The sequence below is a fragment of the Phasianus colchicus genome, chromosome 6 (genome assembly GCF_987193195.1).
Source record: "Phasianus colchicus chromosome 6, bPhaCol1.hap1.1, whole genome shotgun sequence".
Lineage (NCBI taxonomy): Eukaryota > Metazoa > Chordata > Aves > Galliformes > Phasianidae > Phasianus > Phasianus colchicus.
Genome location: NC_143441.1, coordinates 27130365 through 27157541, shown reverse-complemented (window position 1 = coordinate 27157541; position 27177 = coordinate 27130365). Strand labels below are relative to the sequence as shown.

The following is a 27177-nucleotide window of genomic DNA, read 5'->3' as shown; positions in this document are numbered from 1 at the left end:
AGCCGTGCCTCGCTGCACGGCCTCATGTCCCTTGGCTGCCCCACACTCCTCGAGCAGCCTCCCTGAGCAGCCATTTCACAGACCAGCTGCAGGCACACAGGGAGAGCAACAACCTCAACTTCATTCCATTCCAATATGCTTTATTTTGTTCTGGTTAAATGCCTGGAAAACATCTCACTGCTCTTGCCCCGAATACACGTGGGCTGTGCAAGATCCTTGTAAAAAGCGATGTGAGTTACAGAACCAAATGGCCGCCCCCGACAGAGGCACCGTGCCTATTTCCTACCGCCTTTATGCCGGCCTGTCACAGCTCTCTTTGCCCTCGGTTCTCCCAGGAGCGCAGTGGGGTAATTTACCTCCGCCACCACCGATCAAACAGGGAAGAGGAAATAACGACAGTGCCCACTATAACAAGAAGCAAGCCCGCCCGGCTCTCCGCATGCCGCACAACGCAGGGCGCCGGGCTCCCGCCGGCCAGCGGCCACCATCCAGGCGCTCCCCGCCCGCAGCGGCACCGCCCCCCGCGCCTGCGCACGGCCCTGATCCGGGGTTAGGGCTGGGGAAGCTGCGTCGCCCTCGGAGCCTCCGGCCCTGTCATTCCCCGGTGCCTGGTGCAGCCTGGCCCGGCCCGCCGAGCAGGTGGGGACGGGGGGAGCCGGAGAGCGGCAGGGTCTGGGGGCGGGAGCCGAGCCGAGAGCGGCCTGGGGTTCTGAGGCCCTGCCGGGGCCGGGGGCGGTTGGAGAGCCGCGGCGGTGCGGTGCGGTGCGGTGCGGTGCGGTGCGGGCAGACCCGCGGCTGCCCCAGGCGCCTCGGCGCTGAGCCACCGTCAGGGCTGTGGGGGAGCGCGGATCTGCGGTGATCGGCCGCCCTGCGGGACCTCGCCGCGTTTGCGAGAGCAGCCGCCTGCGGGGCTTACCGGATGCAAAACGTGGGGGGTGTCGGGAAGGGTCTTGGCCTGTTGGTTAATTTTTGGAAGAGCCAGTCTTGCAGAAGACAGAGAGGTAGATCGCGAAGACTTGGTGAGAGGCAGTTTGGTGCCGTGCATCCCCGGACGTGCCTGCCCGTGCGGAGCATGTTTGTGAGTGCCAAGTCATTGCCGCGCCTCTCCTCGGTGTTTTGGATGTTAGCAATGATTCAGCCACAGCTGATGGACCAACGGAGAATTGCCATGCGTAGGAGCCTTGTTTTGTTGTGAAAAATAAGTAGTTTTCTAACCTCGAGCTTGTGTATTTGTGCGTAAGAAGTAGGAATGGCATCCTAACTCTTTCTTTGGAAGACTACAGTAGTTGAATTAAACTCTAAGATTTCACCAAGCTCTGAAACTAAAAGGGTGTTTCATAAGCGTTGCATATAGCTCAGGATGTGGTTGTTTTGTTTCACGTGTTATTTGGGTTTTGTCGGTGTTGTGTTCTGTGGTGTGTATCAGCTATCTGAAGGGAGAAAACTTAAACAAAACTGCCTTTTTTCAACATTGTTTTTCAATTTGCAAAGCTGTCTCTTGACAAACTGAATTCAAGGTAATTCTGCAAAAGTTTAAGGAGACTGGAATATATGCATCAGGAGAGACTGGGTCCGAGCACAGCTGTTACAAAAAGAAAGTACAGTATAGAAGCTGTCAGATACAAAGATAACTCTTTCTCAGAACTGTTGTCTGACATACAAGGGGTAAAAGAACAAGGTGTTCTTAAGTGTTGGTCAGCTGTTGTAACGTTCAGTGCTTGTTATGCGATTAAAGGGTGGTAAAGAGAGCATTTTGGAGGAATGCATTTCAGTTTCTCTTGAAATTGCCAGTGTTGTCATCTGCAAATTGGGATATTAATCTCCTAAATCACTGGTGGTAGAAAAAGGCTATTAAGTTCTAATTATTGAAGTTCATGCGTGCTTGGCATTGAAGGATACATCTGCATTACTATTTTAATTCAAATCGAGGGTGTGAAATGAATTTTCAGCTATCCTTGCTTGCTGCTCTTCAGTTCACATCATGGTGTGATGGGAAAGTTTGTGAGCTGTCTTCCTGTTGAGAGAGACTAAAACTAGATGATGTGCTTCAATTACTAGTGGCTGTTCAGTCTCAGCAAGAGATAGTATGAAATAAAACTCACAAAATGCACAAAATGATGTATAGTGGATGTTGGATCCTCAACAACTGTTTTCACTTCTAGTTTTGTTTTTATTGTTCTGTCTTTGTTTGTTAATGTTGATATAGCCTAGGTGTCCCATCAGTAGAATAGGTAAATTGAATGAGGTTTAAATGCAGAAGGACCAGGGACTGATCTAAGCATGCAACAGCTGTCACCTAAGCTGCAAGACTTGAGTTCTGTAGCATAAAGGCTGTAGGTCAGCTACAGAGGTAGTAGGAAGGAAAACTGTGCATGGAATGACTTCAGCCTTTTTTAGGAAACTCTTTTCGATAGCTCACTGGTTTCAATTCTCATTTCACTAATTTCTATTACACTGAATGACTCCCTAACTTAGAATGTTTCAAAATTGCCGTAGCAACAAAAAGATAAGTAGTTTTCTTTCTTGTATGGGTTTTATTATCCTTATAGTAAATAATAAAATATCACGTTTGCTGAAACCTGCTGGCAATAGCTGAATTACATTTCTCCTCCTACATTCACCTAGCTTTTCTGGCAGTACAGTTCATTAATGCTGGGCTTATGTTACAATTGCCATACTTCAGATCTTTTTCTGTCTGGAGTGGTTGGTCTAAAATAGTCTGACTTGCATTGCTCTCTTGATCACCTTTCTTGTGCTTCCTCTCTTGGTGTTCCAGAGTGATAATTATTAGCAAAAATTCCAATTACAGTGGAAAAAACAAAGTTCTGCATACTTGCTTTAAATCCCCCTGTTCTCCAAGACATCATCAGTAAGCTGAGTGCCTAGTGTTTCTGTGGGCTAATTAAAAGAGGTTATGGATTAAAGCTGGACAGATGACTGCCATTCCTAGACATATATTTATTTTTTCTTATTGAGTTGTTTCATACCTGTTGCAAATTAGCAGGCAGGCCTCTTCTATCACTTTATTGTGGCTTTTGGTTCCAGCTTTGGTTTCATGGTAATTTCAGTGTGGCTGTAGAGGGATGTTTATGAGAAAATTATGAAATCACATGGGTAACACAAACTGTTCTTGTGATTAGTATTTTAGCAGGCCTTTAAAAATGCTACGTATTGACAGCTTTAATGTGTTTGTTTTTTTTTTACCCTTGATTTTTACCGTGAAAAAATCCTCTTTTGTGTTAAAGAAATCATCAGTTTAAGCACCTGATGATCTGTATTTCTATCCCAGAGATTGCTAGCTGATCCTGTGTTCTCAGAACAAGTTTGCCCTAAAGAGCTTATTAGAACTGAATCAGTTGCATGTGCAGGTTCTGCTGAACATTGTGAGCCTGGTTTCTGGAGCGTGTTAAGTCCTGAAATTATTTCACTGAGATCAATGTGTCCTGTAGCAGTTTGTCTAGTGCTGCTTGACTGCTGTAACTTGTTGCCAGCAGTTGATTGTTCTGTCTTGGGAGCCTCTTATCCACCCTTGTTTAACCCATGTGTGTTGAGCACCTGAATGGGTCTCCCCTGTAGATCAGATTTTTGGTTTGAGACAGCCTCCAGGTTAACTGGGCCCTAACACTTCGCAAGTCTAAGAATCTAAACACAACAGAAGTAAATAGAAGGCTAATCTGAGAAATGATTATACACTAATAGCTACTTGATACAGAGGAGTAAATTGCAAGCCGTATTTGAATCATTCTCCATGGAAAAACCTTCTTTTGCCTTTTATTTTAGAAATGGGAAAATCTCTTTCTCATCTACCAATACATACGTGTAAGGAAGATGGCTATGATGGAGGTACAGTGTCGGATAATATGAGGAATGGGTTAGTTCACTCAGAATCACACGGTGAGGATGGCAGATGTGGGGATGTGTCACAGTTTCCATACGTGGAATTCACAGGAAGGGATAGTGTCACTTGTCCTACCTGCCAGGGAACGGGAAGAATTCCACGAGGTAAGTTGCCTTCATTTCTTTACTTTTTTTTTAAAGGCATAAATTTACCTCATAGATGTGTGCAGTAGTAACTATAATGAGCAATAGCAAATAACTCTCTAGTAAAGATATTTTGTAGCCATCTTTTCTTTTTAGCACTGAGCATTTTAGTGTTATTACGCTGTGTGAACGAAATGTATATCTAATCAGCATTGACTGCTACCTGCTAGCTCTTTCCTTGTCTATGCAGTGCAGCATGCCTTGCTTCTCTGCTTTAATCCCTAGTTTTTGCAAGTTGAATTTGCTGACATCTTATTTTTTAGACATTTTCATGTATCTTTTTTAAGTAACAATTTTAAACTATTTGAAGAAATACACAACTTTGCAAAAGTAATTGCAAGTATTGAGAACATCTATATGTTAACTAGACATGGGGAGAAGAAGAGTGTAGGCCTGTATAAATTATAGCTGATCTGATATTTTCTTGTAAAAAATCAGAATTAATAAAAATGAGGTTACTTCCTGCAAAACATCCTGCTTTTCCCTTGCTTACCAATTGGCATAAGGACAGCAGGCCAACTGACTGTTTTAGAAGAACAAGTAGTGCTTTTGAAAACAGGTGGGTGTGTGTGCTGGTAAGGGTGCGAAGCCAATAGTTAATAACATTCAGCTCTCCTTAGTAGATCATGCTTTGGTATTGTTATAACTTGGAGAAGAATTTATTTTTTTTTAAGTTGTATACTGAAAACCAAATTTCAGAATTATTTCTTTGAAGAATACATTCTAAAACATAATGTGCTTTTCCAGGATGATTGGCATGCCTGGGATGTCCCTTGTTCTTTTTCTGCGGTAGAAAGTCACTTTCAGTACAGATATGTTTTTCAACACTTGAGCAACTGGTTCGACAGGTGAATTCTGTGCATGTCAAATATAATCCAGAGTCGTAACTTACTTGAAGACAGAGTTTCAGGTGTTCATTTGGAAGGGCTCTGTCTATAGGGGTTGATAGACAAGATACTGGATTTTTTTTTTTTTCTAAGAGCATCTGGAAAATTAAAATCTTGGTTTGCTGTGTACCAGAGAGAAATTGAAAGCTTTACCTACAGCATTTTTCCTGGATCATGCATAGCTGTTTTCCTGCCCTCACTGTTTTCAGTGCCCTGCACTTTGCTTCATGTTCCCTTTGTCTCATTTGTCCTTGCTGGGTATGGAAACACATGTATTCTCTGGCTGTTGCAGGAAGGAGCACACTGCACCTTTGCATTCGTTATTGACAGTTTGCTTTACTTGCTGCCTTCATTGTTCACTTTTCATTGAATAAAACATTTTTGCTTTATTAGAGTTCCTTCCTGTATGGTAATCATCATGTATAGCTATTTAGAAATCGACCTTTTAAGGGAAAATGCAGGGTACATGAAACTGGGAAGGAGAAAGTGGTGAATCAGTGTGCTGAGGCACGGCCTTCTGCCTTTACCAGGGGAAGGAACTGATGGAAGATTTTGTTTTTGTTAGAATTCTTATTTCATATAGTCACAATATTGGTTGTAAAAGCTCACAAAACTGATTTTAACTTGCAGTTTGGGCAAACTGACTGCTGTACAAGGATGATGTGGCACAGATACATGTGCTTCTGTTGGATTAAGTTTTCATATAGTTCACAGATAACTTGCCTCCCTTGGAGGCAAGTGCTGGGGCACAGGATGTTTAAACAGCTAAAGATATCAAAAGGGATTTATGTAGTAGCTGTTAAATGTCATACAACACTGTATTCTTTGAGTACTTCCAAATGCATCAAACAGGAAGTTCAGCGAAGTAATGTGACAAAAAATGTCTTAACTAAGAGACTGAAAAGAAGGAAGTTTGTTTACTTCCTTACTTGAAATATTTAATAATACCAATGGCAATTCTGTACTTATTCTAGTGCAAGGAAAAATTCTGTAATAATGGGATTTCTGTGCTCAGAAGCTTATTTTTTGGCTGGAAGATTTTTGGATACAAAGCGTTTAATTTATTAAACATCTGACTGAATATTATAAATATTTGTTTCTCATAAATTGTAATTGAATAGTTTGAGTAAAACTGAAACTTCAAGTGGGTTATCAAAATAAATAGGACTATCTTTTTAATTATTCTTCAGTACTTTTAAAAAGGAAAATATATTTGTGGGTTTTTTTTTTAAGAAGAGAAATGAGAAATTAAGGATTCTCTGGATCATTGCATGACTGTTACAGAAGACCACAATATGGGCTATGATGATTAAACTGTTTAATACTTGCATGAAATTGCATTTTGGCACTTGGCCAGCTTTAACTTTTCAGTATAAGATTGCTGAGCTGAAAATCTGCATTAAATTGGTGGAGCTGTTTACAAGGTTGATGTTTTATACTAATTTATGCTTAGCAAAGGCTTGGCTTTGTGGTTCAGGTTGAAATCACTTCAGCATGATTGATTAGCTAAGTGATAGTGCTGGTCAAATTCTGTATTTGACTGAAAATGCAGATTAGCGTTCTTATTGAGGCATGTATGTACTGGTGTAGATGAATCCCAATTATATCTTTTTCTATGGCAAATCACAAAACACATAAAGACAGGTGTCATCCATGTGTTTTTTCAGTGGATCCTCTGTGCTTGTGTTCTTGGTTTCTGACTCTATAATCTAACATACAGAGCTGAAATCTGTTTGGCACCATTTGCTAGAGAGAAAAGGAAGCACCTGAGCTGTTTTGCCTCCTGTGCACGAGTACAACACAGAGGCAGAATTTGTTGCTGTTTTAGTGTTTGTCAGCCTTGTGTGGTTTTTTTTTTTTTTCCTTTTGGTGTTGGTATCCATAGTCTTATTTCAGGAGTTGGCATGGGTACACATGCTATAGCAATGTTTTACTTCAGTCATTAACTGGAATGTAAATGTTTGTCCTAATTCAGTGCTGTAAAGGTGTAAAGGCTACTTTTTATTTGAAGTAATAGCAAAAGTAATGACTCTTCTTGTTTAAATTCTGAAATAGTGTTTTTATTTCTAGGGCAGGAAAACCAGCTGGTAGCATTAATTCCATACAGTGATCAGAGACTAAGGCCAAGAAGAACGTAAGTTAATAGTTGTGATGCATGAATCTACAGTATTCACATTCTCATCCAGCTAAAATTTAATAATTCAAAAGAGATGAGAAGAATCAAGCAAAATCGCTACCTGTGGATTTTTTTTTGTTTGCTATTGAAAAAACTCTGCTTGTACTATCAACCTTCGCCTCTAGCTCTTGCAGGAGTTATTTATTAATAGGTATGCACACAACCATCAAACTACATCTTGTAAAGTTGGTAATACTGCACGATGTCTTCATGTCAGTATTTATCTGAATATCAACAGTTATTTTGCAACTATTTATCACTCTCTGTAGGATATTAATGGATCTAAGCAGATGCTTAGTCTTCGTTATTAAAGTTCACAGAATCACAGAATGGCCAGGGTTGGAAGGAACTTCAAGGATAATAAAACTCCAACCCCCCTGCCACATGCAGGGCCACCAACCTCCTCATCTAATGCTAGACCAGGCTGCCCAGGGCCCCATCCAATCTGGCCTTGAACACTTGCAGGGATGGGGCATCCACAACCTCTCTGGGCAGCCTGTTCCAGTACCTCACCACTCTCTCTGTAAAGAATTTCCCCCTGACGTCCAACCTAAATCTCCCCTCCCTCAGCTTAAAACCATTTCCCCTCGTCCTGCAGTTATCTACCCTTTCAAACAGTTGATTCAAATCAGAGGAAGTGTTAACTTCGGGCCACTACTACCAAATAAGTCACCTAGAATTAATTTTTAAAGATCTGAGTTGCTAGTAGAATAAACAACCTTGTCTGTCTTATATAACGTAATTTAAAAAGATGTATTTTCTTCTAGGATCTACTCAACACTGTAATTAAATGGCTAAGGGTTTCTTTTTCTCACATACGTGTTTTAAATCTTTGGGTGTCTCTGTGGTAAACAGTAAATAATGATGTGAAAAAATACAGTAACTGTACATAATAGATAACAGATAATGAATTTGATGTAGTAGTAGTCTAAATTTCAGAAATATTCATTTAGTGTTCTGACTTTGAGAAAACTGCAGCTGATGTAGAGCCTTTTATTTGTGTATTTTTATTGCTTAAAGTCCCTTCCTCCTTTTGTGTTAATTTAATTGCAGACTTGCAGTTTCATAGCAGGGTTTTAAGATGTTCCTGATGCTTCCCAGAAAGTGTTTTGTTTTTTTTTCTTTTCTTTTTTTTTTTTTTTACAAAGAATCCCAAGTAAAACATAAGTGTTATTCTTTTCTGGGTATGTTTTGGTACAAGTACAGCGTGCTGAAGATTTTTGCAGAATGAGGAAGGTTCTACTATAAATAAACTTTAAAGGAAGTGCTTTTATTTAAAGCAAATGAATATTTTCCTCTTTTGTTTACCTTAAATTTGTGAATGTTGCGATAACCACATGTTTTGGAACTTTTTTTTTAATATACATACAAGAGTATCATCTCTATTTGTGATGTAGACATGAAGTGCAGCATATTTTCCCCCCTTATCCCCCCCTTTGGAAATCAGAGGCAGTTCAAAACAGGCTGAATGTAGTTGTATTGTTTAGTCTTGTTCCTTATCACTTAAACGAGAGGAGTGGTGTGTTATTTTCCTTTAATATGCTTTTAACTCTGAAATGTCCTCTTTTTTTTTTTTTTTTTTTTCCCCCCCTACAGAAAACTCTACGTGACTGCTTCTGTAATTGTATGTCTCCTACTTTCTGGACTGGCTGTATTTTTCTTATTTCCTCGCTCAGTCGATGTTGAATACATTGGTGTGAAGTCAGTTTATGTCAACTATGAACAGAGCAGACGTATAATATATTTAAATATTACGGTAAGACTGTCCATTGTTTGGATATTTGCAATATGTGCAATGAGAGATGCTGCTGAGACAGTTTAATATACATAGAAATTGTGGGCTAGCTGGTAGACTTAGTGCCTTAAGAAATATCAGCAGATGCAATGAGCAATTTGAAAAATGTAACTGGACTTGCTGTGACTGCTTCCTGTAGCTGTAGCTAATACAGTTGCAGTTGTAGGCTACTGCTGAGTCTCCTAATTTCATGGGAACTGTGACTTTGAAGTTCTTTTGGTTATTTTGGGAATACAGGTGGAATGTGGATACAGGGATGCCATTCAGCAACTGGTATTGTGTATCTGTCAAAACTGATTTTGAAGAAAAATTATTTCCTACTCACCTTAAAACTTTAAGAAGTTCTTTCCATACACTTTTGATGGAATTCTTTATGGCATCTTTGAATAAAACAGGTAGCTATGATAGGAAAAGTCCTGAAATAGTTAAATTTCATGGAAGGGATAACAGAATAGAATGAAGAAGTCAGTATTTGTAGGGGAAGGAAGTCATAAGTGGAGTTGTGAATGTATTGGGAAGCACAGTCTTCAGCCCCTTCTCAGGGTTACTTGCGCAGGAGTGTTGGTTCCCTTCCACCTTACCCCAAGGAGACTTCAGATGACAGGAAAGTATAGTTGCATGATTTCAGATATTATTATTTCATACGTAAGTTCAAAAATCTATGCTCCTCAACATGAGAAGTTCTTAAAGTTTTTTTTGTTTGCTTTTTTGCTTTTGTTATTTACAGAACACACTAAATATAACAAACAACAACTATTATTCTGTTGAAGTAGCAAACATCACAGCCCAAGTTCAGTTTTCAAAAACAGTTATTGGCAAAGCACGGCTAAACAACATCACCAACATTGGTCCTCTGGATATGAAACAGGTAAATAGCGTGGGCTTTTGTAGTTGGGTGTATGTAAATCTTCATATTTGATTCTGCTTAGTTGATATTTTTTTTCTATTGCTTTTTTTTTTTTTTTAGATTGACTATATGGTGCCCACAGTCATACAAGATGAAATGAGCTACATGTTGTAAGTATACCAGCCTCTAAATATTGCCTGTGCCTTGGTAAAAGTTATGATGGTTATAATCTTGTAAAATGAAATGTATTTCAGAGCTGAAATGTGTTTACAGAGATGGTGTGCCATTTTTTGCATTAATTTAATAGTACTGAAAAATACTTAAATGGTATTATTATTTTTTTTTGTGGTTTCGTATACTGGCTTGCTGTACGTGGCTCAGCACTTTGAATAGTATCTCTATTTCATCTATTTTAGGCCTTGGTAATAGCATGGGCCAGCTACTTCAGTGGTGGGAACATAAATATGTTCCTATAATGCATTCACTAATAAGTTTCTCATAAATTACTGTTGTAGAGGGAAGTCTGTATTTCATTTTATACAAATTAGAGGCTAGCTTTTATTTTCAGCTCTTTAGACTGTGTGTATATGATGGTAAGCAGTGTTTATAGCCTTTATTTAAACTTCAAGCTGTTATTTATAGTTTCTGAAAGTTTATTTGACTGATGACTCATGTATCTTGGTAACAATACTGAGTATTGGTTCTCCTGTGCTGAAATTAACCGTTTGGTTTGAACTGTTAACTGTTGAGACTTGGATGCTATGTGCAGTTGTGAATGCCAGCCCTTTTGAGTGGGAAGCTATAAGAGAACCTTATAGCCTTGAAGAGTTGGAATAAGATGGAACAGGTGTGAGACGGAGAAGTGGAGGCTAACTTCAAATAAATGTAAAGCATTGTATTTCCGTCACCTCTTAAAGATGTGTAGGTTAGTGGTTAAGTGATCCTGAATCTTGTGGATCTATTCACACTCTAAATACTTCTTTTGTGGTCTGTACTGTTGCTTTAACTTCAGTATTGCTATGAGAGTGTTGCAGCAGTTGTTGAAGCTTAATTTCAAGAGAAAGTCTATATGCTTCTGTAACTCTCTGTGTAACTGGTATGTACCAGTTACACAGAGAGTTACATACCAGTGCAGCTCAGAAAATACAAGTCTGTAAAATTTATCTTTTTAAGAAAACAATATCTGCTTTTGGAGTCTGCAAAGATCACTTTGCATAATAGAGAAGTAAATTATTGTAAAAACACATTGGAGGTTTTCTAAGTCTATGATATTTTGGGGGCAAGAATAAACCCTAGGGACTTTTTTAATAGAAATGACTGATCTTACACAGAAGGATACTGAAGCTAGAATAACAATCTTCTATGGTAAAATTTCCTGTCTGTATTTAAATCTGGTAATGTGAAGTGAAATTGTAGCAAATGATGCCAATGTGTTTTTATAGTAGAGTTCTTCACTAGGGAAGACATACTGTGATGTAGTTCTTCAGGTTAACTTCTGGCTAGCTTCTGAAAGAGAGTGGATGTTGTTTCACAAGACATTTTTGTTGGCTAGCATTTCACGTAAGCAAGTACATATGAACATACTTGTAAAAAGCAAGACTGTGTGTATGAGTAGGCCTAGACTGAGTACATGCTCATGGACAGTGTTTTTTCAACAAGTGCTTTAGTTGTCATTACTAGTGACTCTACAAGCTCTATGTATACAGATAGTAAGATTTCTGGTTGAAGCAACAATTCTTGCTTTTTAGATAACTCTGTATAAGATGTTGATGTAAATCTAACAGCTGTTTGTTTTTTTTTTTTTTTCAGTGACTTCTGTACTTTAGCATCAATCAAAGTGCATAACATAGTAGTGATGATGCAGTAAGTATGGGAATTTCCTATTTGTGGGAAGCAACTTTAAAAGCCACATAGTCCTCACTGAAATGTTATTCAGAAATGTTTAATCCAGTTGCCTCTATATCTTAGATAAAATGACATCAATTTACATTCTAGTGTAGTATCCTCAGTTCTTTAAATGGAACTGTGGAAAGATAACTTCTGGCAGGGTCTGGTAGTATAAAAGTACTTGAGTAGCTGCAACCATTAGTACTTGTATGAGAACTGCTGAATCACGGCCTGAACCTCTGATTGATCACCTGAGGTGAGCAATGAGTCAGCTACGGGAGCACAGGTAAAGGCAATTCACCTGTGCTGTTGGAAGGGGTGGAGCCTGGCTGCACCTCTCCTAGACCCATTTAAGAGCTGACTACCAGTGGGAAAGGATCTCTTCTGGAGATCTCTCCTCTGGAGTTTTGTAGCGAGCCCAGGATATGGGTAAGCATTCTGTCTATTCTCTTGTTGTTGTTATAACCTGCTTAGCCAAATTCTCTTGTTTATTTTATAATTATAACATCTTTATATTCGTTGATTATATAGTACTGTATCTACTCTGTGGCTGGACTGTGACATAGAGTTCCTATGATCTCACAAACTTTGTTATGAGCTTCTATTTATCAGCTGCTGTTCAAAACTTGCTGAAAATCTCATGACCTTGAGTCAGTCAAAGGCTTTTAGTTCTCTGCCAGAATCTGCTTTTTGTAGCAGATCAAATCAACAGCTGCCTGTTTTGGGTGGCTGGGAAGGGTGGTGAGTAGAACAATGTTTATGTAACTTCTGTAATCATTTTTGTTCCCCTTTCAAAACCAAGTATTAATGATTAAACTCTGGCTTTATTGTCTTTAGGAAAAAACTCTGCTTGGGACTTTTTTTGTGACAAAAAATCTGTGACTTGTGAAATTTATGATGAAAAATCTGTAGATTGTGTTAACTGGTATTATTTTTTTAACTTTTTAAAGAACTTTGTTCCTAACATGTTTTGTTCTAAAACTTCACTAAAAATCTATTAATGACTTTAGAATAGGGAACTTTATAGTCCTTTACAAAACAAGCATCTCTTCTGTTTTGTGTTTCTAAGAGTGACGGTGACAACCTCTTACTTTGGCCATTCTGAGCAAATATCCCGAGAGAAATACCAGTATGTGGACTGTGGAGGAAACACAACCTACCAGCTGGGCCAGTCAGAATATTTAAATGTACTTCAGCCTCCTCAGTAAAAGCACCTGTTCATTAGTGTGGAATGACTGCTCTTGATGCTTGCAGAAATCCTTTAAATAGGACTGGTACTTTGTAAAGGAGAGAACATGTGCATGTTATGCAAAGGAAACATGGTGGCCTGTTCACTTTAATTGCAAGGAGGGAGAAGTTTCAAAATGTATATAAATGCACTTGTTAAATGTTGTGTTTTTCCCCTTCTGTTTGCTTTCTGTTACTGTAAACACTTCTGTCAAGTTGTGTGGTTGGAGGGAGAGGGGGAATTACAGATTCTTGAGCTGAACTGGGACCTTGCTTTTACAGTGTGGTTTATCAATTTAGAGTAATTGTGTGTATTTGTCTGTTTAGGTGAAATGTGTCACTAATGAGCATTTTAGAAGAATTGATACTCATGACTTCTAAGTTTATATTTTCAGTTCTCGATATTTGACTCTTGAAACTTGCAGTATAACTACTTAAGTAACAAGATTGCTATGAGGGACCTGGGTGTGAAACTAATATTAGTAAACCAGTGGCAATATTTCTTTGGTTGGGATTCTACTTTTTGCTATGTTTGATCAGAAGTGATATGCGGTCTGTGAAAGCCAGGAAAGCTCTCATGGAGGACACTATACTTGAATGTACAACTCTTAGAATCTTATTTATATTGCCCCCTGCCATCTCTGGGATGTTATAAGGAGAATGTATGTTGCCAGGTTTAAAACAAGGTTTAATAAAAAGAAATTCTTCCTGCCAAATCATTGCTGACAAAGGAAAAATTCAAGACTGGAAAGTGAAGGAGTTAAGACTTCAACAGTGTCATTCCATTCTTTTGTTTTTCAATTAAACTTTCGAGTATGACTATTAAGATCAGAATTGTGTAGTTAGAAACTAAGTGGAAAACTGGGCATGGGTTTGGGCAGTTAGATGTAAATCTTTAGCATTTTTATTGCTTTATTTTCTATCTAAGCTCCTTGTCAGTGCTAATACCTTGGGGTGTGTGTATTTAGTGCACAGGCTTGGAAAGCAATGCAGTAGTTACCTTAATCTCCTGAGTACTCATAGTTCACATCAGTTGTGTGGGTTAGGATAAAGCAACTCCTTCTGAAAGAATAAATGTTAACTTAGAACGAAACTAATACAAAATAGTTTAATTGGTTTAGTTTGCACAATAAGAATTTCTGGGATTTCTATCAAACATGGTAATTGTAAATTTCAGGTTTGAAGTTGCTTGACTTCTGAAAACTGACTGTTCTAAGGGCAAGGTGCAAAACTTTTTAGTTAACTAGGTTGGGATTCTTTTAATTCTGAATTAGGTGAAGCTTCAAGAAAATTCTATTGATGTTGTAATGAATACTAAATCTTTGAAATGCTGTAGTTTTTATGCTGCCCATCTCCTGGAAATAAGCTATATAAAATGATCTAGCAATAAACACTATGGAAAAAAGCTACAGAGTAACAACTTGCAACCAATCATCCTTTATGCTGCAGTAATTTGGTGAAGTTATGTGTCTGTATTATTCTTCATCAGTGTTCTTCAGATGGACCTAAAGGTGGTAGTGGGGAAAAATATCAGGCAACTCTGATAGATAGATGATTTTTTTTTTTAAGGGGGAGGAAAAAAAGTATATAAAAAAAGTCTCTAAATGCAGTGAGCACTTATCCTGAATGCCTATGAAAAATTTGACTATTATATTGGAACATAAACTGTCAGTTTCCTGTAGTTTCTGATAGGATTGAAAAATTGAGTTTTGGTTTAGGAGAACTTCAGTACTGGAGTAATTGATTCTGATGACTAACTTTACTTACATTTTGAAAGTTATTCTTGTATCTAGGCACTTAAAAATCTCCATTATGTCTTAATCACAAGACAGACAAGTTCACAACTGGCTCTCCTGGTCTTTCTATACTTGTAGATCAGGTTCAGTCGTGGATGATACAACATGTGCAGAAGTTGATCTGACAGTCTGAAAAGATAGAGCTGATAAGACTAGAAGGAAGCTGGCTAGAAGCAGAGAAATAACATCTAGTGTCTTATGTGATATGGAAGGATTCACTTCTGTTGGAGCATATGCGAAGAAATCTGTTTTAAACCATGTTGTATTTGAAGTCAACCAGTAAGCAGTATTTTTTCCCTCTGTGTCCAAGTATTTAAGCCTCAAGTTTGTTGTATTTATTTTTTTCTTTTTCGTTCTGATGTAGAAGAAAAGAAAACAGCCCTAGGCAGATATATATTTTTTTTGTACCAGTTTAAACCAAAATTTTATTCGAAGGAGAAAAAGTAATCTAAAATAACTGGAATGGTGCAATGATGTACTTATTTGGTCACAGTAGGTAGCAGATGCTGCTTGAACGACTGTTTTTAGGGATTTTATGCTTGCTTATGTGGTGTTGTGACACAACTCAGACTGACATTTAGAAGTTTGGCAGACATGCTGAGCAAAATGCGTAATTAATCTGTGAATCTCCCACTGCTTAAAATGCTCTGTTATCTACTTTAAAATAAAATGTGGTGAGTGAGATTATCCCTCCACATCCATGGAAAGAATAAAATATTATTTTTAATAACTGCTTATCACCTGGGATACCTAATGGGTATAAATTTTAACACTATTAATTTGTGGTGGGATTACTGAGTAACTAAGATTTCTTACCTGAAAGTAGAATCTGGTAGTATTGGTGAATTTTCAAATTAAGTAATTTACAGGAGCATTAAAAGCATGTTACTTTGTGCTTGCAATAACTGTCAGCATGTAATTAACCAAACAAAGTTTTGTAAACAAGCTATGGTTCAAATGAAAGACTTCTTATAACCTCATTTACTTCTATTGATTTTTGTTTTGTAACAGATGAGAGCCTTATGCTCTACTGTAGTTCAAATAGTACAACTTCTAAATTCTTTTCAGAAATTCAGATTGAAGAACCGTTGTCTTTCCTGATTTGTCTTCATCTGTGTAAGAGGTTTTCTGATGGATTAACTTATTTATTTTTCTGAAATGATGAGTATTTCACTTGTAACTTTCCCTTAATCTTAGAATATGATCAAATGCCTACACGACAACATTGTATTGTTTTATTTCAAGGAATTTATTTCTGGTATTCTGTTCACTTGAACTGTTTCTTCCTGTAGTAATTCCTTTAGCAAAACCTATTGCACTTTAAAATAAAGCTCTTCTAGTTATCTGTTGAAACAGTGGTTCAGGTACTGTAGTGCAATGGCATAATCCAAAACAAAAACCTTAATGTGTTCCATACACAATAGGCATAAAATTTCAAAATTCGAAGTTAAACTATTATGAAACACTTAAATGAGTAAGAATGTTAGCTGATTTGCTGCTCTGACCCACAGAACAAAATTAGATTTAAATATGATGCTTTAAAAATGAATGAATGAAGCCACTAAAACTTGAAGATTTGTTTATCCATCTTGGTATTTAAGGGGCAATTGCTCGCTGCTTAATTTCATGTGAAAGACAAGCATTAAATATCTTATCCTGTGTAGTGTAGCTTTGAAGTTCTTAATGCACTTCTGGTTTTGCATGACCTTGATGTTAATGTTGTGGTATATTTTGCAGCCTTGTGCTGGCACAGTTAAGCACATGCCTCAGTTGACTTTGTTGCAGTTTGTCCTTGAAGTCCTTCAAGTGAATAAATTTCTTCATAGCAGTTGCAAACATGACTAGTCTTTCTAGTGTGTGGCTAACCACAGAATTTCTGAGCTCTTGGATTGAACTGTTAGGGTCTTTAACCATCAGACTGAAATGTTGTGCCCACATGATGGAAAGGATGGTTCTTGTAGTAGTAAAAGAGAGATTTATAGACTTGAAAAAATAATTTATTTCCTTATTTCTTTGCTATTTGAGGCTTCCTTCTGGGAGGTGAGGAACTGATGGGAGGTTTAGTTGTGGTTTTGCTTTTTTTTGCCCCTTCTCTCTCCCCAGTCTGTAATGGGATATCTGTGTGTTACCATCTTATGAAATGTGTCAGGCATGAACCTTCACATCAGTGGGACTGGACAGGTAGTTAAGATACAAGTAAGACTAGCAGTAATACTCTCCTCTGAACTAAATTTTTCTATTGCTTCTAACAAAAATCCAAAACTCTAGCAATGCTTCTAGGTTTATTATTTCTGAAAGGGAAGGATGAACAAGATGAGTGCAGTCAATATAATAAAATCCAACCAAACATGTTAAAAACAATTATTTGGGTATGGCAAAAACATCTGGTATTTGTCTACTCGAGAAGCCATCTTCCTTTTCTTTTTTTAACCTTTAAAGGGAGATTCTGGTAATGAAGGAGATTGCTTTGCTGCCCCTAAGGCTTTTGTCATGCAAACCTGGTTTTCTGCCCTTGGATTGGTCTGTTAGACAGGAGCTGTTCTCTGTAAGAAATCTGTACAGTTAGAGGTAGTGTGTCCAGCCCTAAGGCACAGTGTGAGACCTGTGGTAAGGGTATCACAGTGTGGATGTGTTTTTTTGGATACTGAAACTGCTTTTGCTTTAAGTAGGGATGTTTACTGACAGACATGCAAGCATTACGGTGCCTAAGTATTTTGGGTCTAACCATGAGTGATTTATTTTTGTGTTGGTTTTTGTTTTTTCAAGTAAGTGAACTTAACCACTGTTAACATCCACTGTACAGAGTATGCGTATAATAGCTTGAACTATGTATAGAAATACTAATGAGTTATAACTATTTTTGTAACTTAAAAACTGTAAACCTGTTCTTGTAACTGTGTGGCAAACAATCTATCAACTTCAGCATGATAAATAAACACTCGAAGGGGTATTTGGGATACAGAAGACACAAGCTAGCTTAATGCAAGTTAACTGAGACAATGGATCTTATTTAGAGGTTCAGAATCTGAATTTAACTTCATTATGGATATTTGGTTCTAAACAGAATTGTTTGACTCAAAGAATGATATTAAATTTTCTATTTAAAAAAAAAAAAGTCTGGGTCATGAATCTTTTTTTCTTTTTTAAAACTGATTTCATATTTTTCTTCTTCCTCATCTCCTATACTTTTCTTGCAAGTTTTCATCTAGTTTCAATGGTGTCATTTCAATTTTTAAAATATTGGCATTCTATAGTGTAAAAACTCTGCAGTCTACCTTTCTTGATATTATGTTTTAATGTGTTAGGTCTGTAATAAAGTCTAGTAAAGCAAAGCAGCATATGTGAATGATTTATTGTTGTCTGACTTTGGTCTACTAAAGAAACTGACACAAAAGCTGTGGCTGTTGTGATGGGTTAACTCCAGCAGGCAGGTAAGCCCTCACCCAGTTGCTTGTTCACCTCTGCCCTTCTGGGGTGAGGGAGAGAGCCAGAAGGGCAGAACTAAGAAAATTCATGGGTTGAGATAAAGCCAGTTTAATAGGTGAAACAAAGCAATGTCCAGAAGCAAAAGTAAATCAGGAATTTATTTTCTGTCAGCAGGCAGGTGTTCACAATGGGAAGACAAACACCATTACCCCTAATATCCCCCTTTCTTTTACTTTCACCAAGCTTTTATTGCTGAGCATGACCTTCTGGTGTGATATGGAATTTTCCTTAGTAAGGATTCAGCTGTCCTGGCTGTGTCCCTCTCAGCTTCTTTCCCTCCCCTGCAGTCTACTTCCTGGGGGGCAAGGAGGAAAGGAGTAGAGGTATTGAAAAAGGAAACCTCAGTGCTCTGTGAGCTCTGCTCAGTGTTAGCCAAAAACACTAACGTGTTATCAACAGTCTTCTAGCCACAAACCTAAAACGCATTATCATAAGGGCTGCTATGAAGAAAATTAACTTCATCCTAGCCAGATTCACTACACCTATTTACAGTGTTATTTTATGAATCATAATTGCCTAAAAGCTTTAATCTTTAACAAAGGCTTTATTTGATGCATTCATAGCATGTTCTCATGCTATAGGTAATGTTACAGATTTTTTGGAACGTGTTTTTTTAAATTTGCACTTACAGAAACCTATTTTTGTATATTTATGAAGGCTACATTGGTTTTCTGCTCTAACTGTAATGCATAATTAATAGAAGTCATGAGCTGTGGAGTTTGGGGCTGTTTTGTTTCAGTTTGTGGATTTCTTTAAAAAAACGAAAGTTTTAGAAAGTTAACTATTTTAAACTGCAAGTGAAGATGGGGGAAAAAAATAACAATCATGCTTTCTATTTTCTTTTCTATACTCATTTTTCCTTCTCAGAGTTGTCCAGTTTCCTATTCGGACAAGCCCTCTGTTGAACACTGTAAATTGGAGAATGGGAAATTTCACTGTTCCACTATGTGTGAATAAGAGCTGAAAGACCTGTGAAGAGCTGCTTCTCTCTTGTGCTACCTGTATTGCCTACCTTGTGTTACCTTTTAGCAGTGAAAAATTTGTTGGATTCCTCTCACTTTATTTTCCAGCCAGAGCTGCTAAGGAGTGTGAAGGTGAGTTCCTACCAGGCGAATTTCAAACTCTGTCTTGTCACATTCTGAGGAATGTGACCAATACACTTAGATGGGAATAGGTAAGCAAATATGAATTTGGACAAGTTTAAAGACCCAAAATTTCCTAGCGCTGTATGCTTGTCAGTGTAACTAGAGAAAGATTTGACGTCTTAAAATAACCTAGTTTCAAAGATCTGACAGTGACAATTTCTGAATGATTTTGGAGGTATTTCTGGCTGGCTGTAGTTTGCTTTTCCTTTTATTTCTCAATTTCATGCAGCTTTCTATATGACCGTGAAACTGAGCACATACCTAGAAGACATTATTGTGCTAATGTGTTCACCTGAGGGAAGATTGTGTACACCAGTGATGAATGACACTAATTGCCTTCAAGTGTGAAAATGATGTCTATCTGGCAATGTAAAGAATACCAAATCACATGTTTAATTTTGCTAGAAGTCTCTTGATGTCAGATAAGGTAAAGATCCCTCTACATCTTTGTTTTGGTTTTGTTTGTTATTCTTTTTTCTTCCTCCAAGAATCCTTGCCTCTTAAGCCTGAAAGCTGAGATGACTTGCTCAGGTTTCCTGTCTAAGGGGAGCAGGTGCCACACAGTTTAATGAGCTGTCATGGGCTCTGCAGAGCTGACACAGCTCCATAATGGAGCTACTTTTTCTTGAGGCAGTCAATTTTCTTGATGCAGTCGATCACCTAATACAGCAAAACTAGAACTTGATTAAGGAGCTTCAGCATCGCTGTAATGTAACATTTTACTGACTGCAGTTGCGGGTATCTTTCCTGAGAGGTTTTCAGGAAGAAGCAATGCTTGTAGCTGCACCAGCCATATAGTTGAGATAGAAGAATAAACATAATTTGCCTTTATTTCACACTTCCTTTGACCACCACACCACAATACTGTTGTTCTCAAAGTGATCAGAAGAGTAATGTAAGAGTTGCCATGATGTATGTTAATGTCCAGGAAAAAAAATAAGTTAAAAATCTTCTGTTTTTCATATCAAATTAGTGGATGTTTATGTTCTACAGGGATATGTATTATTTCTTGAATGCTAAATATGTTTTAATTTTGTTTTTTAGGAATGTTACTGGTGGTCTGCCTGGGAATCCGTTTAAGTGATTGAATTTGCTCTTTCAATTTGTGACGATATTTTTCTTTCAGTGTATTTAAACAGTGGTATTATGAGTTAAGAACTATTTCACTTCCCACACTGACAGTGATTTTTTTTTTTTTCATTGAATAGGCAAAGAAATGCTAAAATAAATCCTAGAAATCTAATATTGTTGTGGATTCCAGAACTTGCACCATCTGCAGCTGCTTCTTGCTGCCTCTCCTGTCCCAGGGATACGGCAGAGCTGCTATTTCTATTTTAGCCTGCTCTGTGACCCAGCAGGCCAGACTAATTTGTGCACAATTTATGGTCAGGGGAGCTTTGTGGCTTTGACGTCTCTACCATTGTGCACCAGGATCCAGCTCTTCAGTGGTGGTGTTTGTGGTGGTCATGGCTGGGGTGTTGCCTTGTGGGCTTTGGGATGGCCAGTATAATTCTTAGAAGCTCCCATTCTTTGATTTCTGTGAGGAAACGAAGCTGATGTATGGACATACCCACTGTCCTGCTCTGATTTAAAATGAAAGCTGGGTTTTTCAAACGCAAGAGGGATTCTATTTCTGTCTCAAAAGAGCAGCAGAAATATTGAATACAACTCAGTTACTTTGTAACCTTGATGAGAGCAGCAAAATTAGGAGCTGAAAGGTAGGGATGGTGGAGGAGTACTTAGGGTCCTATCCCAAAGTGCAGAACCTCCTGTTCCCCCTTCTCACCTCCCCCACTATTATTGCCGATTTATTAATATACATAATTGATGGCTGGCAACCAATCTTCCACTCTTCAGGGGATTCATGCTCTTTGTAAATTGGAAGCGTGCTGCGCTGCTGCCTTCCCTCAATAGGTGGTGCCGTGACCTCGCTGAGCGCCCACGTCCGCAGCCGTGTCAGCGAGATGGGATACTTCGGGTTCCGTTTGAGGAACTGAGGGCTGCCTGAGGAGAGGAACCTGGTGAAGTGTTTCCTGCTTGCCGTCCTTCTTCCCGGCCCCTCCACTACCAGCGCTTAAACGCAACCAGGAGTAAAAATAATCTTTCAGAATGGGGTAGTGCTTTCCAGTTAACTGTTCACAGGGAATGGATATTTAATCTTAAGAAAAAAAAAAAAAAGTGGTATATGGCTTTCACTCTGAATGTGTGAAATGCTCTCGTTCACACATTTAGGATTATAAAGCATATGGGACTTGAGTATGTTTTTATCTGAGCAGCAGCAGGAAGACAAGCAACCTGCTCTGTGTCAAGCGCAACTACTCAAGGCTTACCAACTCAGAGTCCATTTTTCTTCCTATCATTCTTCTAGTGACCACCTGGTAGCCACAGCCTGCTTTGACATTCAAGCTGAACTGCTTTTATTTTACTTAAGTCCTTTGCCTAGCTGTTTATGTACTGCCTTTGCACTCTGTCTGCAGTTATCAGCAGTAAATCAGTGATTTCGAGCTTTCTCAAAAGGGAAACGATTAAAGCAGTATGCTGCTCAAGTACGCTGCAGGCTTGTACCTGCTCAGCTCATGGCCTGCCCACACCCCGGCCCTCCTTAGCAGAGATTTATAAACTCAGCCCTTCTACTGATAGCATTTGATGTGGTTCTAATCCATGATGGCAGTATGCCTTAAGGAAATGTACTGAAAACTTATTCAGCATTGTGCAAATGTATCTGTATGGGTATCAGTTTTTGACCCTGTTCTCTACTAGAGATCTTCATCGATACCCTATGATCCTTCTTAGATAGCAGTAGTGAGTTGTTAAGAGTACGCTGAGAACTCTATCTGAAATACAGTCTCTGACACGCTTCCCTGTGTAGTTCATTGTGCACTCACTTGCATAACAGACCTGAAGCTTGTGTCTAGTAATTTATTTAAAATCAGATGCATTGCTCACTGGCTTGGACCCACTATTATAAACCAAAAATTCCTTAAGTTGTTCTCTGTCTCTCAAATTGTGACTTCGAAAAAGCTAACTCCCTTTATTTTGAAAATGTGGATATTCTTGCTCTTCTACTACAAAGAGTCTTATTATAATATAATGTCTCTAAGATACATATGTCAAGCATTGCTCTTAATGCAAATCAGTTTTCTAAAAGCAATTTTTATATAGAATTAACTAGAATATATTTGAGAGTTATGTGTGCTGGTGTATCTGGAATTGTATCTCTTCTCTGTAGACACTTCAATTTGTGGTAAATGGATATCTGGCCAATGAAAATAGCCTGGAGCGATGGAATTATTTCTTAATAGCTGGGTGGAAGGGTAGTACTTGGGAAAAGAAGCAATATTTAATATAGCAACAAATGCAATGAGCAAGTACTTGAGTGTTTTGTGTTTTGTGAGGGTTGTCATTGGCGGTGCAGAGTCTGGTTGGAGGCCTGTAACCAGCAGTGTTCCCCAGCGGTTGGTGCTGGGTCCGGTCCTGTTCAACATCTTCATCAATGACCTTGATGAGGGGATAGTGGCCACCCTCAGCAAGTTTGCTGATGATACGAAGTTGGGAGGATTGGCTGACACACCCGAAGGCTGTGCTGCCATTCAGCGAGACCTGGACAGGCTGGAGAGCTGGGCAGTAAGAAACCAGATGAGGTTTAACAAAAGCAAGTGCAGAGTCTTGCACCTAGGGAGGAATAATTGCATACGCCGGTACAGGTTGGGGGATGACCTGCTGGAGAGGAGCTCTGCGGAGAGGGACCTGGGTGTCCTGGTGGACGACAGGTTGGCCATGAGCCAGCAGTGTGCACTTGTGGCCAAAAAGGCCAATGGCATTCTGGGGTGCATTAAAAAGAGCGTGGCCAGCAGGTCGAGGGAGGTGATCCTCCCCCTCTACTCTGCCCTGGTAAGGCCTCATCTGGAGTACTGTGTCCAGTTCTGGGCTCCTCAGTACAAAAAAGACAGGGATCTCTTGGAAAGAGTCCAGCGGAGAGCCACAAAGATGATGAAGGGCCTGTAGCATCTCCCCTATGAAGAAAGGCTAAGTGATCTGGGTCTGTTTAGCCTTGAGAAGAGAAGACTGAGCGGGGACCTGATCCAGGTCTATAAATATCTAAGGTGTGGGGGGCAAAGTGGCGAGGCCAGACTGTTTTCAGCAGTGTGCGGAGACAGGGCAAGGGGAAATGGCCAGAAGCTGGAGCATAGGAAGTTCCGCACCAATGTGCGCAAGAACTTCTTTACGGTGAGGGTGATGGAGCACTGGAACAGGCTGCCCAGGGAGGTTGTGGAGTCTCCTTCTCTGGAGATATTCAAGACCCGCCTGGATGCCTACCTGTGTGACCTGGTGTAGGGATCCTGCTTTGGCAGGGGGGTTGGACTTGATGATCTCTGGAGGTCCCTTCCAACCCCTATGATTCTGTGATTCTGTGTGTGATCCTCCATAGTTCTCAGATATCCATAAGACATGGAAGACCATCTCTGCCACTGCAGAATGTATTTGTAGTGATCATACAACAGACAATCTGTTCTGGAACTCCAGGTTAATGAGGGCAATGTCTTGCTGGATTCATTTTTTTTTTTACCCCCATTTGGTCTCCTGGACTATTTGAATAATAGACACTATCAGTACTATTACCTTATGGGGTAATATCTGACAACATGATGTGCTTATGATGGGCTTCACAAAATACATCCACGGATATAATTTTTTCTGTTGTAGGAAAACAATCTGGGCAGCCTTTATACGGTACTGAGCCATAAGTAATGGGTAGAATTTCAAATGCATTAGTACTTCTTGATAATTGATATATTTGGTCTGTGAACTAATTTCAGCAATCCAGAGTTTTTCTTATTGTGTCTTCAGGAGAATTTGACGCTAATCTCACAGCTGCTGTTGTGAGACTCTAGCAGATACGTTCATCTCACTAGACGTGAAGCCTGTAATGATTCGCTGTAGTGCAGCTGTACAAGGTTTGTTGCTGTTGGATGGGGGTTGTTTAGGCTTTGTTTGTCTGTGCTTTTTTATTGTTGTTTTTTCTTCTACCCTCCCCCAAGCCTGATCTGTTCATTTCAACTAGTTATTGAAGAGACGCCGCAGACGAGTGTGTGCAGATCCCTGGGTGTGGGTTCTTGCAGGACAGCAAGCTGCAAACAATGCTGCTGCCTTGCAGCAGCAGCGGTCACTCCATTAGGATGGCTGATTGATAGCAGGAGTGGAGTGAAGCATGTCTCCTGGCAGTTCCTTGCACACTCCCATAAGCGGGACGGTACAGAATCTGACCCAAATCTCATCTGAAATGTCAAGAAGAGCAATTACTTTATTACTGAGCTATATGAGATGGTTGATGATTCAGCCTGCGCGTGTGCACACACACACACACATTTTCCCATGTGGGCTACTGATCCATTGCATTTGCAGTCTTGCCTTTAAGCCTGTGAATGCTCTGCTGAAATCTAATGGTCAGAAAATTGATCATTAGCATAATACTGTTCTAAAACAGCTGTTTGGGGATCTGTCATTTGAGGGTAAAACAATACTTTCCATTTATCTCTGACTGTTCATTAGCTGAAGTAAACAAATTTTGCTCTTAAAAATCAATTCAGATTGTATGAATATGAATAGTGATATCATCAGGTGACTTTAGAGCTGACTTCGCAGCTAATGATGGTATAAAAAGACTTAAAAGACCTTTATTTCTACTTATCGCTGCTGATCATGTGGTGCTGCAACATTAACCTGAGATCAATGAGCACTTTCACTGAATAGCTCTGAGTATCCCTGAAAATAAAATGTTCAGAAGTTGTATATTGGATCTTAAATGAGCAAAGGGTTGTTGTTATTTATGAAAGATGTGAATTTGTACCTAAAATATCACTGAAATACTGTTTTTTATAAACAAAACCTTCTCTCAAATGGAAAATCAAATCACCTCAGAGGTGATATGATACGTTACTTAATAGATGTTTTGGCTACTCTTTGGAAAACAAGGTACCAGCTGTAAAGGTATATCCAGTATCCCAATGGAAGTTATCAGGAGGGAAGAGCAGATGCGTTACTTCTGCTGGATCTTTGCACTAAAATGCTGAATGAGTGTTGGGTATATTAATAAGATGGACCAGTGTTCAAATATCCCACAGAAAGCTAAAGGTATTTTCATTTATGTAGTGATTTAGGAAATGAAGCTATTCACTTAAAAGATAAATGAATACATCTGAGCCAACTTCTTGAGTAAGAATATTGCTTATTACACAGATTTAAATGTACTTCTCTGCTTGGCAGCTGGTAATAGAAAGCCGTGCAACTTGTACAAATTAAATTGTGCAAAGAAACACTGCCACTGAACTGAGGTAATAATAACTTTAAGAAATCCTGCACAGCAGTACTATCTTCATGTAGGTGTGAGAGGGAGGAATTGTAAAGTAGATACTTTGCTAAATGGTGCTGTAAAGTTGATTTTTGCACCTCATGTAATACTCAGCTCATCTTTCAATTGTGGATTTTTTTAAATCTTTTTTTTTCCTGTGGAAAGAAGAATTATGTAGAAGTTTGGGTTTTTTTTAATCTATTGCAAACCCCATAGTGTTCTTCTTTGTTGACTTAATCATTTAAATAGAAGAATAAAACAAATGATTTTAAATCATTTAGGAAAATTGAAGGTCTCACTAATGAAATATTAATTGTGCCATGCATAAGAAAAGCATTCAAATGCAGCAAAAAGAAGAGTTCAATTAAGATAATTTTAACAGAATTGCAAGTAGCTGAATAGGAAGACACAACACCTCTGTGAGAGGGTGTGAGGGAGAAGGGTAGGTTACCCTCCTCATCCCGAATTCTATTAGAAGTAATATAAAATAACCAGAATAACAAGGAAACAGTGTCGTACACCTTGAAAATGCATTTTCAAGGCAGTTCAAGGCTTACAGCTATAGCCAGCTTAAGATTTTATCTGACTTTATAATTTTTTGGTTTTTTTCCAAATGCATTTTAAGTACTATCTTATTGGTGCATCATAGAATGAATCATAGAATCACAGGATGGCCTGGGTTGAAAAGGACCACAATGACCATCTAGTTTCAAGCCCCTGCTACGTGCAACCACTAGACAGGCTGCCCAGAGCCACATCCAGCCTTGGCCCTTGCATCACAAACCTTAGTCTAAAATAGTTTTCCAGAGACTTAGAGACATATCTGGCTTTTGTTATTGCAGCATCTTGATCTTTCTTACATGGACTTGTTTATCCTTTCTTTCTCCTCCTGCAGGCATTCACAGATTGCTGCTCCAATGCTTAAGTCTTAGAATTACATTACCAACTTTTAGCCAGCACTGATATCCGTAGAAATATTTAGGTTATATTTGAAATTGGGATGAAGAGTAGGAATTTTCCAGGAAGCAAAACTCAGATTAAAATAAATGTTATTCTGTTCCATAGGCAGTTTCAGTGTCCCAGTGTGGAGACCAGGCAAACAAAGGAATGCTGGTGCTTGTATACAACTTCGCAGGCAAAGCTGGACCCAGGAGCTCGGAGATCCCACTGAGGTTTTATATCAAGACGATGGGCATTTGAATTTGGTAACAGCTTCAATGCAAGATCAGTCAGTACGAGTGGTTTGTCTGCTAAATTAAAAATGAGACTAGACACTGAGTCTGTATGTGTGAAGAGCAAGGGTGCCAACACTGCTGACATCCTGACAGTTCTCCGTAGATCTTTTTCTCTCAGTTGATCAGAAGTGCACTGTAACTTTGACCTCTGATGCATGATGATGACATGCATATGTGTTTTCATAGGCATATATGAACATACATTCCAATTAATAAGCATGGAAGACCCGTGATGGAGAACAGGCACTGATTATATCAGAGCCTAACAATTATTCTGTGTTTTATTTTTTGTGTTCTTTTTTGCTG

General features: G+C 38.9%; 1 protein-coding gene and 1 long non-coding RNA gene across 5 annotated transcripts in view; one reads left to right on the top strand and one right to left on the bottom strand.

The window, feature by feature from the left end:
• The window catches only part of LOC149917509 (uncharacterized), a 31599-nt gene extending 30544 nt beyond the window's left edge, over window positions 1-1055 (bottom strand). The window contains exon 1 of the long non-coding RNA XR_016467783.1: window positions 917-1055. This is a non-coding gene — a long non-coding RNA (uncharacterized LOC149917509). The remainder of the gene's footprint in view (window positions 1-916) is intronic.
• On the top strand, window positions 352-26847 carry TMEM106B (transmembrane protein 106B). 4 transcript variants are annotated; one of them, XM_031614508.2, is made up of 8 exons: window positions 352-639; window positions 3781-4002; window positions 6999-7062; window positions 8701-8860; window positions 9627-9767; window positions 9867-9916; window positions 11556-11609; window positions 26702-26847. In XM_031614508.2, exons 2-8 carry the CDS (start codon window positions 3783-3785, stop codon window positions 26805-26807), a joined length of 795 nt encoding a protein of 264 aa, XP_031470368.1. In that variant the 5' UTR covers window positions 352-639; window positions 3781-3782; the 3' UTR covers window positions 26808-26847. The 4 variants fall into 4 exon arrangements, with proteins under 4 accessions (XP_031470368.1, XP_031470369.1, XP_031470366.1 ...); XM_031614509.2 differs by lacking the exon at window positions 26702-26847 and adding an exon at window positions 19010-19166 and having other exon boundaries at window positions 353-639; XM_031614506.2 differs by lacking the exon at window positions 26702-26847 and adding an exon at window positions 12703-16201 and having other exon boundaries at window positions 466-639.
• The last annotated feature ends 330 nt before the right edge of the window (window positions 26848-27177 follow it).

Bases quoted from the DNA above. Each gene is read 5' to 3' on its own strand.
- TMEM106B (XM_031614506.2), top strand. From the start codon at position 3,783: ATGGGAAAATCTCTTTCTCATCTACCAATACATACGTGTAAGGAAGAT. The intron at 9,768-9,866 runs GTAAATAGCGTG...TTTTTTTTTTAG, and splicing joins GTCCTCTGGATATGAAACAG to ATTGACTATATGGTGCCCAC. The intron at 11,610-12,702 runs GTAAGTATGGGA...TGTGTTTCTAAG, and splicing joins AACATAGTAGTGATGATGCA to AGTGACGGTGACAACCTCTT.